Source organism: Microcaecilia unicolor, chromosome 5 (genome assembly GCF_901765095.1).
Source record: "Microcaecilia unicolor chromosome 5, aMicUni1.1, whole genome shotgun sequence".
Lineage (NCBI taxonomy): Eukaryota > Metazoa > Chordata > Amphibia > Gymnophiona > Siphonopidae > Microcaecilia > Microcaecilia unicolor.
The window spans coordinates 256036894-256056923 of record NC_044035.1 but is presented as its reverse complement, the minus strand read 5'-3'; the positions used below and the strand labels follow the sequence as shown (position 1 = coordinate 256056923).

Here is a 20030-nt window from a genome sequence, read left to right as displayed (position 1 = left end):
GGTTTCCAGAGGCACCGGGAAAGGCTGGCAGTTCATTACTGGATGGTGGCATTTCAGACGGTACAGAGGGGCGAGTGGCGGCGATTGCTGGATTGGAGAGGCCCCACCCACCTGACACGGAGCACCAGGAGACTCTGGTCAAGCAGGCAGCAGGAGAAGGACGAAACTTGCTGGTCGTTGGCAGGCAGGCAACAGGGAATTTGGATCAGAAGAAGGAACTGACTGAAACGGAACTCCCTGTTCGTCTCGCGCAGGACCTGTCGGCTGAGGAGCGGCATGCTGAGCCAGCTTTACAACAGACGGCAGATAAGTTGCTGAACACTTTTCCTGACATTGCTGTGACTCAAGTGGGGGGAGTGTTGAACTGTGAGGGTTTGTGTCCGACTGTTGACTCTGTTCCATGTTTGGGCAAGGACGATGGGGGGAGGCTTGGTGTGCAGGAAGGGGGAGGGGGGCAGGGATTGCGGAATGGAGGGGATGTGATTGACATGTCTCCTCCTGTTGAGGGGAATAGGTTAGCAGGTGTGGGGGCTCCGGGGGATAAGGTTCAGGTTGGAGAAGGGGGGAAGGGAGGGGGGGATAATAGGAGCAAGGAAGGGGATGGAGGGGGCCAGAAGGGTTTTGTAAAGGGGGGTTTGGTGTGTGCAGGGCAGGAAGCCTCGAGCGCCAAGGGTGGGGGGGGGGGGCGGGGGGCTCCTTCTTTTGCCGCGGTGGTTGGTATGGGGAGTGGTAGGGGGGGATTTGGGCAGCGAAGGGGGGGACAGGGGGTGGGTGAGGGGTGGTCTGGGGGGTCTGTTACCAAACGCCGGAATGTGGTTCAATTGAGGTGGGTGGGGGAGGGGGGGATGCCAAGTAGGGATGTGGTGTTAAAAATGGTTCTAGGGTTAGGATTTCTCCCGGAAGATCTGTATGCTTGCATTCACCCGGCGAACATTCCAGAGTATGATGTCAGTTTTTTGACCCAACGGGGAATGGAGATTTTTTGGGAGAAATACGGGGAGGTTAAAGGGGGGGGGGACTGGAGAAATTTTCGAGTTGTGCCTATTAGTAAACCTGACCTGGTGCAGGTGACTCTGTTAGTGCGGAATGAGTCAATCTCGGGGGCGGATTTGACCTACTGGCTGCAGAGGTATGCAGAGTTAAGGACTCCTCTGGTCAAGCTTCCAGACCCTAGTAGGGTATGGGCAGGGGGGTGGGGGGCGACGGTGAGGTTATACCAGGTGGGGCATGTCACCCAACACATTCCTTCAGCGGCTTTCATCGGAAGAGATCGGATCTTGTGTTTTTATAAGGGACAGCCTAGGCAATGTTTTAAGTGTGGTTCCTTCCGGCATTATAGTATGTCGTGCCCAGTGGTTCAGTGTGCAAAGTGTGGGGCGAGGGAGCACGTGGCAGAACATTGTACCTCCATCCGGTGTAATTTGTGCGGGGATCTGGGGCACGCCTTTCGGGCTTGCCCGCAAGCCTTTCATAATGGGGGGGGGGGGGGGGAGGGGGAGGAAGGGGGAGGGGAGGGTGATGAAAGGGGAGATCGTGCTGGGGGGAGGGGTGGAGGTTTGGGGCGGGCAGTAGAAGTGATTGGACGGGGGCGGAGGGTAGAGGAAGAGTTGGGGGAGCAGGGGGCAAACGCTTGGAAGGGTGAGAAGAGGCAAGGAGGGGAGGGGGAAGGGTGGACGCGAGTCTCTAGGAAGAGGAAGGGGGGGGACTTCTGGTGGAGGCTGGAAGGAAGTTAGGGCAGGGAATAGCGGTGGAGAATAGATTTCGGGTCCTCGAAGATGAGGGACGGGGGGAAGAGTATGGAGAGGAGAATGGAAGAGAGGACAGTGAGGCATGGCAGGGGGTAGGTGAAGAGGGGGAGATAGGGACAGAGGGGGGCGGGAAGGGTACAAGGAGGGGAAGGGGGAGGATGGGGAGGTTGGAGATAGGAGATGGTATGGACGTGCAGGAGGAGGGAGGGAGAGCAGAGGTAGGTGGGGGAGAAGGGGAGAAGAGGAAATTAGGTAAGGTTCAGGGGGAGCAGGGGGTAGAGAGGGGGGAGGAAGGTGGAGGGGAGGGAGGGGGGATGGAGGGTGGGGTGGGGGGGGAGGGGGTGGGGGAAAGGGGGAGAGACCGGGGTTTTTCCGGTGAAGGGGGAGGGGGGGGGGAGGAGAGGAAGAAGAAGGGGAGGAAGAAAGCAAGGACCAGGGAAGGATGGAAGGGGGGGACCTTTGAGTTTGGGGTTCGGGACTGGGCGGAGGAAGAGGTGGAGGAAGAAGCCGGGCCTTCAAAGGGAGGTCTGGGGCAGAGAGAAGGAAGGATGGGGAGGCAGGGCCAGGGGAGGCGGTTTTCTAATTGATAATGATGGCAGGTTCCTTGTTGGCGTTCATCACGCTGAACGTGGCAAGTATTGCCTCCACAAGGGCGAGGTGTCTGGCCTTTGAGGGCCTTTCCTCCATGTCGGCTGATTGTTTTCTCCTGCAGGAGACCAGGCTGCAGTCTTTGGCCGATGTGAGAAGAGCAAAGCAGGCTTGGAGATGGGGACCCTCTGTGTGGGGGTTGGCAGGGGAGAAGTATGGGGGGGTGGGAATTTTGTTTAAATCTCACAAAGCGGTGATTCAACGGGTGGTGGAGTTAGGGGTAGGGAGGTGTTTGGTGGTGGATGTTGTGTTGCACGGGGTGGCGTTAAGGGTGATAAATGTGTATGGGCCACAAACTAAGAAGGGGAGGTCACAGTTATTTGGGAAAATCAAACCCTATTTGTATTCTTCACGTCAGTTAGTGTGGGGGGGGCGATTTTAACACGATTCTGAGGAAGGAGGACAGTGGGGGCAGGTGTGCACAGGTGAGGTATGACGGAGTTCGTTTAGTGGGGATAATGAGGGGGGCAGGGTTAGTGGATGTCTACTTGGAGCACGGGGGTGGGCAAGGGGGTTTTACTTTTTTTAGAGGGAATTGTAGAAGTCGGATCGACCGGTTTTTGGTTAGGAGAGGGACCTGCGTACAGGCACCCGAGTTAGTGGTGGTAGAATTTTCGGACCACAGGGCGGTGCGGATAGAAGTAGGGGGGTCGGGGGTCCATAGGCCAGGAAAGGGGTTGTGGAGATTAAATTTGAAATGGTTAAAGGAGGGGGAGGTGCATAGAGAGTATGTGGAGTTTTTGGAGGATCAGCAGACTATCTTAGGCATCTTCCCCTCGGTAGGGAGGTGGTGGGAAGCGGTGAAACAACGCACGAAGGGGTTTTTTCTTAGACAGGCAAGGCAGGAGGGGAGGGAGGCGACACGGTTGGGAATAGCATTAAAAAAGAGGAGGGATAATTTAATTTCCAGGGGGGGGAAGAGGGAGGATATAGAGGCTATACAGGTGGAAATTGAGCGAGTTCAGTATGATCGGTACTCCTCATTAGTTTATGAGAGGGATTTTGGCAAATTATTGAGTCCGGACCCGTTTGAGTGCTGTAAGGAAAGAAGGGAACGTAGGGTTATGGAAGGGTTAATGGACAGGGACGGGGTTGTTCAGGATTCGAGGGAAGGGATTTTGCGGGTGGTAGGGGAGCATTTTGGACATTTCTTCTCCGATCTACATTTGGATGAGGAAGACATACGGAGGTATGTGGAAGGGACTCCGGGGGTGGGACAGGGGGGGCCCCATCTTCAGGCCTTGCTGCAGCCTTGGACAGTCAGGGAGGTGGAGGCGGCCATTGAGGCTCTGCGGCGCAAGACGGCACCGGGGCCCGACGGTCTCCCGGCTGAGTTCTATCAACGATTTAAAGTTCAGTTGGCACCTATCTTGTTGGAGGTATGGGAGGAGGCCCGGAAGGGAGGTTCTCTGCCAGAGTCCTTTGGGAAATCGGCCTTGGTTCTTCTCAGTAAGGGGAAAGATGCTCGAGACATAGTAAATTGGAGGCCCATTGCCTTATTGAACAGTGACCGTAAGATCTTTGCTCACATGTTGTTGGCACGTATGCGGCAGGTGGCAGGGAGGGAGTTGGTGGTGTCTCAGGGGTGTGGGGTCCCAGGGAGGGGGGTGTTGGCAGCAGTGGCCTGGGTTCGGGAGGGGGTGGAGCGGAGCCGGGGGGGGGGGGAGGAGGGTCGTCTAGTAGTGGCCTTGGACCAGGATAAGGCCTTCGACCGGGTGCAGTGGAGGGTTCTTTGGGAGAGTTTGCGGTACTATGGTTTTCCGAGGGCTTGGGTTGAGCAGCTCCAGTTGTTGTACATCGGTGTTCGCTGCTTTCCATTAGTTAATGGGTGGAAAGGAAGGGAATTTGACATCACGGCTGGGGTGCGACAGGGGTGCCCGTTGAGCCCCCTGCTGTACACTTTCGCGATTGATCCCCTGGTGCGCCGGTTAGAGTGTGGGGGGGTGGATGGGCTTAGAGGGATAGAAGTGTGTACGGGGGTGTCTCTGCGTGTGGTGGCATATGCAGATGACATAACAGTTTGGGTGGCGGATCAAGGGGAAGGGGAAGTTTTGCACAGGAAGATTGCGGAGTACTCTCGGGCGACAGGATCCAGGATTAACCTGCAAAAGTGTACTTCCTTGTGGGTAGGTCCGGAAGGGGCTCGTTTTGAGTTAGGGGGAGGGTTTCCACCAGGGGTGGAAATGATGCGGGTTCTAGGGGTTTACTTTGGGGGGGGGGGATTATGGACAGTGGAACTGGGAACGTAAGATTTTGGAGGCCAAGGCTAAGGTAGAGAGGTGGAAAGGGTGGAGGATGTCGATGACTGACCGGGTGAGATTACTGAAAATGCAGGTGGTACCCATGTTTTTGTTTCTTAGCTATATTTGTTTGTTGCCGGAATGTTGTTATACAGGGCTTTATAGTGTTTTTTTTCAGTTACTCTGGGGGAACCGAATGAACCCTGTAAAGAGGAATATCACATATCTGCCACGGGGAAAGGGGGGGGGTTGGGATGGTTAATCCGGTTCTTACGTTCAGTTCTTTCTTTATCCAGTTTAATTTGGGGAAGGCGGTGGGGCGAGATGCTCCGGGATGGGCGTGTAGTGTTGTGCAGTGGTGGGAGGAGTTTTGGGGTCCGTGGTTGGAAGGGGGGAAAGTGGTGGGCCGACGGAGGGGTTTCCCAGGAAGCGTTGGGTATTACTGGACATTGACTAAACTGGTGCGGTTGTGGGGGATTACAGTGGAGGAGGTTAAAGAGGGAAGGAGGGAGGTATGGGTAGAGAGAGTGCGGATGCAGCGATTCTCCTCTCCTTTGGCACTTCGGGACGCTCCAGAGCCAGTTCTGCAACAAGGCTTGCAGTTTGTGGCATCAAAGCGGATTCCACACAAATATCGTGACATTGCCTGGTTGTCCCTACACGGGAAACTGTATGTGAGAGCAAACTTGAATTATAGGAACGTACAAGATCGTGATTGCCCAAGGGGGGAATGTGTTGGTTGTACTGAGACGATGGATCATTTCCTTAGGGAATGTCCATTTTCGATTCTGGTGTGTAAACGTGTGGCCTCCCTGCTTCATATCCCCAGCTTTTGCACCTACTCTTATGCGGATTGGGTGTATGGGCGGGGGCAGGGGTCGGGGGGCTTGGACCCAGGGACGGAGTTCTTGATCTCGGTCATTGTCCGTTTCTATCTTTGGATGGCACGGTGCGGAGTCTCCCTGCGCCAGGAGTTCAGGTCAGTAGAACGGGTTAGCTGGGATATTGTTGGAGCTGTGTGGGAAGTGGCACGTTGGGAGCGGGTAGAAGTAGGGAGGGGTACATTTTGCAAATGGTGGAAACATGTGCGATTGAAGCCACCTTGAATTTGTTTGAATTTATTTGACTGTGTTGGGGGGGTAGGGGGTTTGGTCTGTCTTTGTAAATAGGGGATTGAGGGGTTTTTATGTACCTTTTAGCTTTTATGTATTTGGTTTTCCGTTTCCATTAATAAACGAATTTTCCAAGTATCCACCACTCTCTCTGTGAAAAAATACTTCCTGACATTTTTCTTGAGTCTGCCCCCTTTCAACCTGATTTCATGTCCTACCACCTTCCCGTCTCTGGAAAAAGTTTGTTTGCGGATTAATACCTTTCAAATATTGGAACGTCTGTATCGTATCACCCCTGTTTCTCCTTTCCTCCAGGGTATACATGTTCAGGTCAGCAAGTCTCTCCTCATACGTCTTGTAATGCAAATCCCATACCATTTTTGTAGATGTGTTTGCACCGCTTCAATTCTTTTTACATCCTTAGCAAGATACGGCCTCCAAAACTGAACACAATACTTCAAGTGGGGCCTCACCAACGACTTGTACAGGGGCATCAACACCTCCTTTCTTCTGCTGGTCACATCTCTCTCTATACAGCCTAGCAACCTTCTGGCTATGGTCACTGCCTTGTCACACTGTTTTATCGCCTTCAGATCCTCAGATACTATCACCCCAAGATCCCTCTCCCTGTCTGTACATATCTGACTCTCACCGCCTAACACAGGGGGTGAAGTACTTCTGTGCACGAGTAGGGGTGATAATATGTTATGATCTTAAGCTGGCCAAACAAATAGAAAGCAAAGGCCAGAAGGATGCTTGGGCGCATAGGGAGAGGGATAGCCAATAGTAAAAAGGAGGTGATAATGCCTCTGTATAAACCTTCTTTTAGAGTACTGTGTACTATTCTGGAGACCTCACCTTCAAAAAGATATAAACAGGATGGAGTCAGTCCAGAAAGTGGCTACTAAAATGGTCAGTGGTCTTTCTCATAAAGTATATGGAAACAGACTTAAAAATCTCAATATGTGTCCATTAGAAGAAAGGTGGGAGAGGGAGATATGATAAAGCCATTTAATAGCTCCATGACTCTAGTTCATCCCAATCTTTGCTCTCTAGGGCTATCAGCGTGGATGCTGAAAGCTGTCTGATAGACCAAATACACGTCTCAACTAAATTAAGAGAGGTTTTGATTGCCTCTACAAAATAACATATGTAATCATAAAAATAATAAAAACATACAGAAGATATATAATTTTAAATGGAAAAGTTTCAAACGCTGTAGAGAACATAAAGAGGACCTATTTTATTGCTCTGTCCATCATTTTCCAATAACATCTCCATATTTCAAATTCTGGTCTCAGCACATCTTCAGTAAGAGTGCATCTGAGTGCAATAGCAGCATATCATGTCTCAACAGGAAAGAAGTCAATCTCTAACCAACCTCTTTTGAAAAGATTTATGAACAGTCTGCTAAACTTAAAATCCCCTATACAAAGACCAATTCTGGCTTGGGATCTAAATTTAGTACCAAACCAATTAACGGAGCCTTCTTTTGAACTGTTAAGTAATGGCTGCACCAAAGGTTCTCACTCGGAAACTTTATATTTAATGGCTATAAACACAGCTCTCTGAATTAGTGAGCTCCATGTGCTAGTTCATTGTTGTCCATACACACAGATCCTGGATAATAAGGTTCTTCATAAAATTCATCCATAGTATCTTTCAAAAGTAGTCTCAAATTTACATATCAATCAACCAATAATCATACCAGTTTTTTTTATCCACTACTTCAAGCTAATGACTATGAGCAATGACTTCACATGTTAGACTTTAGAAGAGTACTTAAAATATATTTATGTAAAACAGCTTCCAACAACAGACCTTCTCAACTTTTCCTTTTCTTTGACCTGAACAAGAAAAATACTGCAGTCAAGGAAAGAACATTGTCTTCATGGATTCAGACTGCATAGCCTTTAGCTACCAAGAAACAAACATGTTCATCAGGGAAACTCATTGCTAGCCAACTTAGAGCACTGGCAACAATAAAAACACAGCTCTAATGATCCTTGACTGAGGACATTTGCAAAGCAGCTACCTGCTCAATATACATATTTTCATCAAACAAGACTGTCTTGACCTATCATCCTATTTGGACAGTGATTTTGGACAAGCAGTGCTTCAGAACTTAGATAAACTTCAACAAACCTCTTTCTCTGCAAGGTTTGGGATGCAGAGTAGAAGAGCAGTCAAGTATAACTTCTTAGATGGGGAAATAACAGCAGTGTGACAGCTATAGCAATTCTTGCTGTCCTTGGAGAAAACACAGTTGCATACCTGTAGTGGATGTTCTGTGTGGTCTTAGTGCCAGCCACAAAGATCTTTTGATAGGTGGTACTACTAGATTCTAGCCTGAGATATGATAAGCACAAATAATGGTGTATCTGTATCTTGTGTATCACCCACACTTTCTTGAAATCACTGCCAGCCTCTATTTTTGGAATATATAGCTGCAGTGATATCAAAGGGCTCATTTTCGAAACAGAACAACGTCTAAAAAGCAGCACAAAGTGGCAGATGGATTTTTTTTTTTTTTACAAAACGTCCAAATTGCTATTTTCAATACCCATTTTTAAGACGTTTTTCTACACAGTTTGTCTGCAGTGCATCCAAATCACAATGGGGCTTGTCGGGGGTGGGATTTGGACATTCCCAGAACATGGATGCTTTTCTGTCATAATGGAATAAAGCAAAAATTTCCAAGTCTAAAAGCTAGACATTTTGGTCTAGACCTGGTTCAATCATTACTAAGTCACAAAAAGGTGCCCTAAATGACCAGATAACCACTGGAGGGATTAAGGCATGACCCCCTCTTACTCCTCCAAAGATGTAAAAGAAAGAGTACATACCAGCCTCTATGACAGCTTCAGATGTTATGGCCAATCCTATTAAAGCAACAAGAAGGCCCCTGGAGTAGCCTAGTGGTCAGTGCAGTGCACTGTAGAGAAGGGAACCCAGGCTCATATCCCACTCTAACTGTTACACTTGTTGTGGAAAGTGTGAGCCCTCCAAACCCACCAAAAACCTACAGTACCCACATATAGGTGACACCTGCAGACATAGGGCTATTGTAGTGGTGTATAGTTGGGTAAAGTAGGTTTTTGGTGGGTTTTGGAGGGCTCTCCATACAATATAAGGGGGTAATGGTGAGATGTGTACCTGGGGCTTTTTATGTGAAGTCCACTGCAGCACCCCTTAGGGTGCTCCACTGCTCTACTGAGATGTCTGCATGGCCAGTCTACTAAGAATGCTGGTCCCCTCCCATAGGTCCCAATGGCTTGTTTTTGTGCGTTTTTCCCTTCAACATTTTTTTTTCCGAAAATGGTCACAAAAGAAAAATGCACTGAGCACAAAACATCTAGGAAATGGACATTTTTGAAACAAAAAGATAGACTTTTTCAGGTTTGAAAATCGATACGTTCGTCACTTGATTTTTGGACATTTTTAGCAAAATATCCAAAATAGGATTTAGACATCATATCGAAAATGCTCCCCCCATGTCTCAATGTGAGAAAAACAATCAATTCCCTCTATGCACTGGTTACAGTGAAGACTGCTGCTGTGTCAAAAATTAAGGAAAACTTGACAACACAATAGAAAGAAGTATCCCCCTCCCCATAACTTCCCCTCTGACCGTGTCCCCTCCCCTCTCTATTTTCTATACCCCTATCCTTACTATTAAAATGTAATTCTCTACCTCCACTCTACTACTACTACTACTACTACTTACTACTACTTAAAATTTCTAGAGCGTTACTAGGGTTACGCAGCGCTGTACAGTTTAACAAAGAAGGACAGTCCCTGCTCAGACGAGCTTACAATCTAAAGGATGAAATGTCTCTACTATCAAAATGCAATTTCATTACCTCCACTACTATTATAAGCCTCATCGAACCAAACATGTTTGAAGAATGTGGGATATAAATGCTGCTATAAAATAAATAAAATAAAAACCTATCTAGGGGGTTTGTAAGTGAAAAATGGAGCAAAGACTAAGGTGTGAACCCATGGAACTTAACAAAACTGGCAGAAAAAAAGTTAGCTGTGTAGTATGGCCCAGTTTCACATTCTGATGGTTTCCCAACACAGGAAGTATGAACCTGCTTTTCTCTGCTTGTTCACATGGTACATGGTACCTGATTATCTGTAGGTGACCGTGGAAACATGCTAGATGTCCTATGGACTCCAGAAGAAAAAAGTAGAACTGAGATTGACTCATGTGATGATACTGATGTGGGAAACATCATTACCGTTGAAAGCAACATGAAAGACTGAGAACTTGTTAAAATGCAGTCCTGAGCCTTGGGGGGGGGGGGGGGGGGGAGTAAGATGGCGGCACTAACAGTGCTTCGTGATTGACTCTCCAGAGGTCACTGGGTTTATCCTTTTCCTTCGTTTTTCTTACTGATTTTCTTGCTTCTAGCTTTGGTAATGCCTCATACGAAACGAAAAGGTTCCGTTCAAACCGGGACCCAGCCGGCTCCGACACTAACATCTACCCAGCAGACCCTGGAGAGCTTTCTCGAGAGATCCACTCCTATGGCGGTCGGAGTTCCCGTTGAGCTAGCGGCACAAGGAGAAGCCGAGCTCTTGGGACAGGACATGTCGTTGTCCCCTCCGACGCTCTTCCCACCGCCGCAACCGGCTAGAAATTATGCCGAGGTGGAAGCCCTAACCCGCAGAGACGGAGGAGGGGCGATCTGTCTGGGACCCGACGATGGATTAACAGCTGAGGCTCTCTTTACAACGGAGAATCAGAGTAGTCCTGTTTTGGCAGTGAGGCCTAAGATATCTAAGGCCTCCTCAGCGACGGTTACTCTCGAGGCCATTTGGGAGACTCTTCAAGCTGTGATGCTCTCAACAAGCAAGATTGAAACACTAGTGAGTAATGTTCAAAATCTTTCATTAGAATTTACTTCAATGAAAAATGAAGTCTCTGCAAAGATCAATTATTTGTCTGAAGAAAATCTTAAACTGAAAGAAACTTCTGTAAGATTGATTAAAGACAATACAATGATACATAATAAGTTGGAATACTTTGAAAATTATAATAGGAGATTGACTCTTCGTTTCTTAAATTTTCCACGGACTCCAATATATACTCCGTTGGAGATATTTAAAAGATATCTGATTGAGAACTTAAAATTTTCTCTGGAAAATATATCACCTTAGAATAAAATTTATTATTTACCAACAAAAGTATCTAAAGAAGGTTTACAAAATCCCCCACAAGGGGATTTAAATGTAACAGTGTTGCTTGAAACTTCTTTATCCGCAACCACGGAGAGACAAACATTGTTGGTGTCGTTTATTTTCCAACAAGATCTGGAATCCGTAAGAAAAATGGCTTTGAAAAACATACAACTTCCATTTTATGGTGGGAAGATCTGGGTTTTCCCAGATGTAACCAAGCAAACTCAAACAAGAAGAAAATATTTTCTCGCTTTACGAACTGCAACATTGGCTCTGGGAGCTTCATTCAATTTGAATTATCCTTGTAAATGTAATATAAAATATTTAGGAGTTAAATATGTTTTCTTTGTTGCTGAACATTTAAAGCAATTTATTGATCAGAAAAAAGTAGTATAATGCATGTTGGGAGCACGCAGCTTTGAATGACCTCGAGTTAAGGGTTTAAGATTTAGATATTAAATTAAGTGGATATACTGCTAAGCATTACCTAAAATATTTAAAATGAATCTCATCTCCTGAGTTGTAACGGCTCCTACCTCTCAATTGTGGTGATCTAATACAAGTTTATAAATATTTGCTTGTTGACTTGGAGGGGCATAATCGAATGCGAACGCCCATCTCCATGGGCGTCTATCTCTGAGAATGGGTATGTGAAGGGGCGGGACAAACCATATTTTCGGAAAAAATGAGCGTCCATCTTTTTTCCGATAATACGGTTTGTGCCAGCCAAATGCATCGGATTTGTGCGGATTTGAGCTGGGCGGTTTCGTTTTTCAGTGATAATGGAAACTGAAGGCGTCTAGCTCAAAAACGAACAAATCCAAGGCATTGGGTCGTGGAAGGGGCCAGGATTCGTAGTGCACTGGTCCCCCTCACATGCCAGGACACCAACCGGGCACCCTAGGGGCACTTGTAACAATTAAAAAAAAGTTAACTACCTCTGAAGTCCATAGCTCCATTCCCTTGGGCGCTGAGCCCCCAAATCCCCCCAAAACCCACTGCCCACAACTCTACACCATTACTTATGGCTGAAGGGGGGCACCTAGATGTGGGTACAGTGGGTTTTGGGGGCGGTTTAGAGGGCTCCCATTTACCACCACAAGTGTAACAGGTGCGGGGGGGGGGGGGATGGGCCTTGGTCTGCCTGCCTGAAGTGCATGCACCCACTAAAACTGCTCCAGGGACCTGCATACTGCTGTGATGGAGCTGGGTATGACATTTGAGGCTGGCATACAGGCTGGAAAAAAAAAGTTTTTAAAGTTGTTTTTTTTTGGGTGGGAGGGGGTTAGTGACCACTGGGGGAGTCAAGGGTGGTCATCCCCGATTTCCTCCAGTGGTCATCTGGTCATTTAGGGCACTTTTTGGGGACTTGTTCGTGAAAAAAAAGGGTCCAAAAAAAGTGACCCAAATTCGTGTTAAAAACACCTTTCTTTTTTCGATTATCGGCCGAGGACGCCCATCTCTCCTCGGCCGATAAATACGCCCCAGTCCCGCCTTCACCACACCTCCAACACGCCCCCGTCAACTTTGTCCGTTTCCGCAACAGATTGCAGTTGAAGACGCCCAAAATGGGCATTCGATTATACCGATTTGGGCGCCCAAGGGAGAAAGACACCCATCTCCCGATTTGGGTCGAAATATGGGCGTCTTTCTCTTTCAAAAATAAGGCAGTTAATGTTAAATAGATCTCTTTCATTGAAGTTTTTTTTCCTAAACTGTTTTTCCCATTCAAGAAATAATGTTTTGTAAATTCTTGAAAATGACAATAAAGAATTGATAAATAAAAAATAAAATGCAGTCCTATCTTTATGCGGATCTTCATAGCCTGTTAAGTGCCAAATATTGGACGTAACCGGCTAAGTTTTCACCAGCTCTGTATACCTGGAAGTTCAATGTCGAAGCCTGAACATGACTCAACAATGAATTTCTGGGTATAATGGCGGTGGTGCCGCCAAATGACTATTGGGTCCAAAGTTTTCTGACACAGACTCTGTTGGTGATATCACTCATATTAGGGCTATTGAACCTGCTTATCCTCAGAGAAAATGTCTAGACCAAGCTTGTCCAACCTTTTTCTATCAGGGGACACATTTAATATTTGTAACATTCGGATTGCCAAACATACACCATCTTATTTTGCCACAGGTTTTGCGAAATAGTGATAAAATACAAAGGTGCGTTGTCTCCCCTCCCCAGCCTTCATCCAGTCTCTCTCTCTCTCAGGTATCCCCCCCCCCCCTCAAGTCTTCACCCAGTCTCTTTCCCCTCACCCGGCTTCAGCTGCAGAAGAAGCAGCAGGATTCCTGCTTCCCCACTGCGATACGGCTCTCTGCAAACTTGAGCTGCATGATGTTGAAAGTTCAGGTTGATCTCACAGTCTGAAGTAGAGAGTTGCACGGGGACAGAAATCCTACCCATCCCCGCCCGTCCGTGCTGGAATCTTACCCGTCCCCACCCATCCCCGCTGGAATCTTACCCATCCCCACCCATCCCCGCAAAAATTTAAACCATCCCAACCCGTCCCCACCCGTCCCCGCAAGAATTTAACCCATCCCCACCCATCCCCGTAAGAATTTAACCCATCCCCGTAAGAATTTAATAGTACATAAAAGAAAGTTCCAGTCAGCTCCCTTTCTGGATTTGAGCCACAGCACTGTAGGCAAGGAAGGAATGGAAGTTGGAACTTGGAACACTCTGGTGCCCACATGTAAGATTTGTCTCTGATTCACTGGCAGTGTGTGCTGAGAGGCTGCCACATGCACGCGCCAGTAGGTCAGGTGACATCTGATTCTCGTGCCTGTGTCAGAGCTGAGGTCTGTGCACCAGCCTGGGAGCAAAGAGGATTAATAGTAACATAGTAAGTGACAGCAAATAGACCTGAATGGTCCATCCACTCTGCCCAATAGTCACACTCATGATCAATTCATCATTAAATCAACGAGTGTGATATTATATACTTGATAATGGTCTTTCTTTCGTGTTTCTAGAACAAAGACCACAGGAGTCTATCTGGCCCCATCCTTATGTTCCAACTGCTGGAGTTGCCATCGAAGCCCACTCCAGCCTATTCATGTTCTCATTTGTGGGACACAGACCGTAAAAGTCTGTCCAGCACTGTCCTCATGTTCCAGCCACTGAAGTTGCTGTCTAAGCCCTTTCCAGCCCATCCTACACCAGATTGCCATGTATGAGACACAGAACATACAAGTCTGTCAGGTATCAGCTCTAGTTCATCACAGCCAGAGTCGCCATCTAAGTGTCACTTGACATATCCACACACATGCAGCCATTTAAGGTTAGCTTTTATATAACTTCCATTTTCTAATTAGAGATCCTCTGTGTTCATCCCACGCCTTTTTGAATTCCGTCATCATTTGTGACTCTACCACCTCCTTAATGGAAGACTTTCCACATTTATGCTGTTAAAGCAAGGAAGAAGAGGAGGAGGAGACAGCACTCAAATAAATTGGTATTCGGTAGATGAGAGGCTGGTGCAGGTGCAGCTTACACTTCCACGGGAAGCCCACAGAACTGGTTCCATCCCCGCGGGAACCCCGCAGGAACTGCCTCCGTCCCCGCGGGAATCCCGCAGAACTGCTTCCATCCCCGTGGGAACCCCGCAGGAACTGCCTCCGTCCCCGCGGGAAGCCGTGCAGCTCTCTAGTCTGAAGTCTCGCGATACTTGAAACTGCAAGACCAAATCGAACTTCCAGTACCACATAGCTCAAACTTACAGAGAGCCGAGTAATGGTGAGGAAGCAGGAATCCTGCTGTAAGCATCAAAAGACTTGCCAAGTTTCCAGGGCCAGAAAAGCACTTGGTGGGCTGGATTCTGGCCTGTGGGCCATAGGCTGGACAAGCCTGGTCTAGAATGAGAGGGCATAAATCCCCTGCTGTTCTTTGCATTGCAACCAAAGGCCCTCAAGTGAATACAACACATTATAATTAAATAAACAAATAGCTATCTAAAGTGTAATATAAATTATTTAAATGTAAAAATTAATTTTCTATTCACCACATCAAAATTTGTAAATACAATTCCATTGCACCTAAATTTGAAATTGAATAGGAAACCAATCTGCTAAAAGAATAAGGGGTTATTTTCCTAAGCTGCGGTAAGCACTAGCACACGCTTACTGCAACTTAAAATGGTTTACTGTGATAGTTGGGGGTATAGAGCCAGGCCATTTTCTCCTTTTTATTTGATTCTATTATTTAAGTCTCCTCTTTTTTTCTTTCCCCTCCCCCACTAAGAATGATGGTCTAAGGAAGCAATTGTTGTATTATTATGCTTGTTTAATTTGCCTTTTGAATCTATATAATTTTTATTTTATTGATAAACACTGTAGTTTGTAAATTTATGGCTGTATTACCATTTATAAGTGAGATCTTGTAAATTTTGAAAAAATAAATAAAGCATATAAAAAAATGGTTTACTGTGGGGCATGCTCAGACACCCTGCAGTAATTTCCAAATCTACATGTGTTGCTGGTGCTAAAAAAGAATTTAAAAATTTTTGTTGGAGGGGGCATGTCTAGGGGGTGGAGAGTACACACTCTTGCACTAATTAATTAGCATGACTGCATTACTACACAATAACTCGTTAGTGGAGGATTACCACATGAACCCTTACCACATGCAAAATAGGTGTCAGTAAATGCTCCTACAGTAATTCTTTTTAATGGCCATGCACTAATGACAACATTAGCACATGGTCATGAATAGAAAAAGTGGGAAATCAGCCATTTTCCGGCTGAGGTAAAAATGTCCTTCGTGTGTGCAAACAAATCTGCATAAGGGCGCTTTAAGATCACTAATTACCACAGTTTAGTAAAAGGAACTCTAATTGAGTAAATGAACAAATACTTGCATGGAACACAAATAATCAGAGCTGGAAGGGAAATAGGGTTGATAAGGAGATGACTTTTTTAAAGGAATGGTGGATGGGTCTAAGATCTGTATTATTGTTTGTGGTGTATAATGTTTTAGAATTTTCTGTATCACTTTTTACATTTTTAGCATAATGATGAAGAGTACGTTTTTATCTTAGTCTCTGCATTAAAGGGTTTTATATTTCTTTTTAACTTGTTTTATATATTTTTGATGACTATATCTTTTTAATTGTAAAGTATAAACCACATGGAGCAGTTGTTTTCTGGTGGAGTGATATAGAAAAATTAAATGAAATGGAAATATAGGGGTCAATATTCAGAGCAATTTAATCAGTCAGGAGAGATTTCTGCCTGCCTAAATCCCACTCAGTGAGCCAGGCGCCAATATGTAGTGGCACTTAACGCTGAACATTGGCGTTAACTGCACAACACAATTCCAGGCAGTGGAGGGGTGGACTGGGGATGGAGTCAAGGAGGAGCTGGCACGTATGCAGGCATGGGCCATACTCAGTGTTGGTGCTCACATAGTAAAATGCCCACATAGTAAAGCAGCTAGATAGGACCACACAAAAGGGTGTCTTATCTTTTGTTGTTCTAGCTATGGCACTCCCCCACCTGGACCCCCAAATGGTAATGATGGCTTCCCAATTTGATCCTCCTGAATCCAATTCACAGACCCCTTCCCCCGATCCTCATGTGATCCAAACCTCCCCACCCCCCCCAGGTAAGTGCCTTTCCTAAAGCCAAGCTCTGTCCACATGTACAATCCCACCTCAAGACTCCCTTTCAAACCTTAGACTTATCCAGAGATGATCCCTAGCTGATTCCTAGCAGTAATACTTCCAAGACTATCACTAGGAGTCAGCCTTCCATTATCACTAGGGGGTCAGTGCCACCACATAGGTCTTAGTGGTTACCTCCTAGCCGGTGATGCCCGGATATTCAATGCCACTACCTGGACATGGTCTGGCATTGAATATCTTGGCCTAATTTAGCTAGCGATATCAACGCATTAAAACACATTGACCCCCCCCCCCCCCTTTGCAGGCTAAATTGTGGAGGGATAGTCCCTACAGCAATATTGCTAAGAGAGTCAAATTCTCATATCATTACCTATTTGAGACATACAACTGAGATTTTCATTTGACTCAGGTGAGGGATTAGAAGATCTCAGAAATTCAGGCTTCTCTTCTGTGCTACTAGAAGATGGCAGAAGAATGGCCATCTCTTCTGTGTTACTGGTAGATGATATAAGGATGCCCGTCTCTTCTGCATAACCAGAATACATTTCCTTTTCTTCACTGATTATTCTGCTGGCTAAGGAATCAAACAGAAACAGCTTACTCAGCAATATCTTGACCTTTCCAGTGTGCAAGTTGCGTTCAGTGTAAGTACATTTTTATGATTATAACACTTGGAAATATTATCAATTTAGGGATAAATGTTTTTGTTTTGTTAATTTTACTTTTAATAAATTTATTAAAAACAAAGAAACAGGACCAGCTGGGTGACATCATTGTGTGCTGCCTTGTAGTGGTCCCTGATTTAATTCCTAGATTTGTACTCTAGGTTATCTGGGGCTGGGAATGCAGAGAGACATTGTATCACCAGGAAGCGAGGGAGTTGTAGTCATCAATAAGGGTGATATTTGGAGGCTGAATATAGAGTCCATGGAGTAATTATTTAATCAGATTGACATCTCAAAATGACCAAAAACACGTCCATCTGCAGAAAGCATTTAAATTGCACTTTTCAAAAAGGCAGAATTTGTATGTTTTCCACTGAGATTGTCCAAATAACAAGGGTGTGTGTTGTGGGCGTGGTTTTTTTTTTGGAGGGGGGGGCGGGATGGGCCTAAGGCAGGTCCTAAAATAGGATATCTTTCAGCGATAATGGAACAGGAAAACATGTCCAAGTCTAAAACGAAGCATGCTTTTATCTAGACCTGTTTCAATCACGTCCAAGTTAAAATAAAAGATGCTCTGAATGACCAGCTGACCTCTGGATGAATTAAGACTTGACTCTCCTTAATCCCCCCATGGGTGCTGTCCCCCTAAGAACTGAAAATGAAAGGAGATAACAGGAGCTATTACAGCATCAGGTATTACTGGCATACCCAACACAGCAGCTAGCAGCTCCCAGGAGTAGCCTAGAGGTCAGTGCAGTGGTCTGTAAACAAGGAGATCCAAGTCCAAATCCCACTACATGTGAAGGGGCATTTTTGACATGACGTCTAATTCTCACTTTGGACGTTTTACACAAAATGTCCAAAATCCAAATAGGAAAGAAGGTCATTTTCGAAAAAATGCCTATTTTTTTAAAAAATACTGTTTTGCAAAAAATGTCCAAAATCTGAATAAGAAAGAAGGTCATTTTCAAAAAGAAAAAAAAATCTATCTTTTTTTTTTTTTTAAATACTGTTTTGAACAAGGTTTTGTGCTTTGGACGTTTTGTTTTTTTGGTCCATTTTTGAAAAAAAAAAAAAATCTGAATAAATGCAAAACAGAGAAAATCAAGCCATGGGGATGTAGGAGGAGCCAGCATTTTTAGCAGACTGGTCCCCCAGATATCCCAGGAGAGCAATGGGGCATCCTAGGGGGCACTTCATAAAAATGCTCCCAGGTACATATCTCACCTTTGATTCTTTACCTTGTCCCCTGAGCCCTCGAAAAACCCACACAAAACCTACTGCCTCCCACTATACACCACTACAATAGCCCTTATGGGTGAAGGGGGCACTTATATGAGGGTTCAGTAGGGTTTTGGTGACTCTGGGAGGGGGTCACAGTTTCCACCACAAGTGTGATAGGTAGAGGAAGATAAGGACCCAAGTCCCCCACTCCACAGTGCTCTGCACTGACCACTACACTACTCAAGAGACCTGCATGCTGCTCTAATAGACCTGGCTATAACATCTGAGGCTGTAATAGAGGCTGGTAAGTCACATTTTTATTCACATTTTTTGGGGGTGGGAGGGGGGGTTAGTGACCACTAGGGAGGTATTGGGGGGGGGGGGTCAACTCTGATTCTCTCCAGTGGTCATTTAGGGCACCTTTTGTGCCTTATTCATTATAAAAACTAGTCTAGCCCAAAATGTCTTAGTTGTAGTTTTGTTTTTTTCCATTATGGCTGAAAAACGTCTAAGTCTTAGGAATGCCCAAATCCCGCCCTTAACAGCCACCCCCCTTTGAGATTTGGAAGCACTCCAGACAAACAGCATAGGAAAACATCTGAAAAATAGGTTTAAAAAATACTCATTTCGATATTTTTGTGAGAAAAACGTCCAAATGCTGCTCTATGCCACTTTTTAGAGGTTTTCTCATTTGAAAATGAGCCCCCTAGTACATTTGTGATGGAAATGTGAGACCTCCAAAACCACCAAATTACCTTCTATACCTAAATAAAGGAGACGTCTGCAGGTTGAAAGATTGTAATGGTGTATAGTAGATTTCATTCAGAATACAAAATGAAGGATTTATGGTGGGAATTGTATCTGTGTGCCATTTTTTAAAGTCCAGTTGTGATGCCCTTCACCTATTCTCTGTGGTCTCCAACAGTATTCTGTGCCAACAAGGATCTGTTTACTTCCTGGAAATCTAGCACTTCCTTTATAGCTCTGCAAGAGGGCACTGGCTGATGTTATCGCTTCCTGTTTGGTAGTATTTAAGAAAGTTACTGTCTCCCAGACAGCGCCTTTCCCTAGAGTTGTCTAGTGTGTGTTGCAACCTTTTCCAGTTTGTCTCCTGTTCCTGCCTGTGTCTTGTTCTAGCCCTGCTCTGTGTTCCAGCCTTGTTCCCGCCCTGCTTCCTGCCTTGCTCCAGCCCTGTCTTCCAGCTCCAGCCCTGACTCCAAGTTCCAGCCCCAGCTCGTCCTGTCTTCAGTCCAGCCTTGTCCAGGTGTCTCGCCTGCCACGTCAGGGTTTAGCCAGCCCTCCGGTTGCTAGGTAACGTCAACAGCTGTAGCCTAAGGGCTCACCTTAGGTCTTGACAGATTGCAAAGGCCAGGAGCTTGGGCAAGTCACCACCTTGCAGCTCCTCCAGCTCCAGCAACTTTCTGATTCTGTTCAGGACCTAACCAGCTGCATGGACCAGTTCTAGTGTCTCCAGGACCTCACCCAGGAGGTCCAGCAGCGACGGACTCAACTTCAGCAGATTATGGAAACCCTTCAGGGGGTCTGTGCTCAGTTTGCAGCAATGCAAA

General features: G+C 46.1%; 1 protein-coding gene across 1 annotated transcript in view; it reads right to left on the bottom strand.

Moving 5' to 3' along the window:
• SPAG17 (sperm associated antigen 17) overlaps window positions 1-20030 on the bottom strand; it is a 994731-nt gene that overhangs the window by 60667 nt on the left and 914034 nt on the right. The window contains exon 43 of the mRNA XM_030205033.1: window positions 16944-17147. Within this exon, the coding sequence (XP_030060893.1) occupies window positions 16944-17147 (204 nt within the window). The remainder of the gene's footprint in view (window positions 1-16943; window positions 17148-20030) is intronic.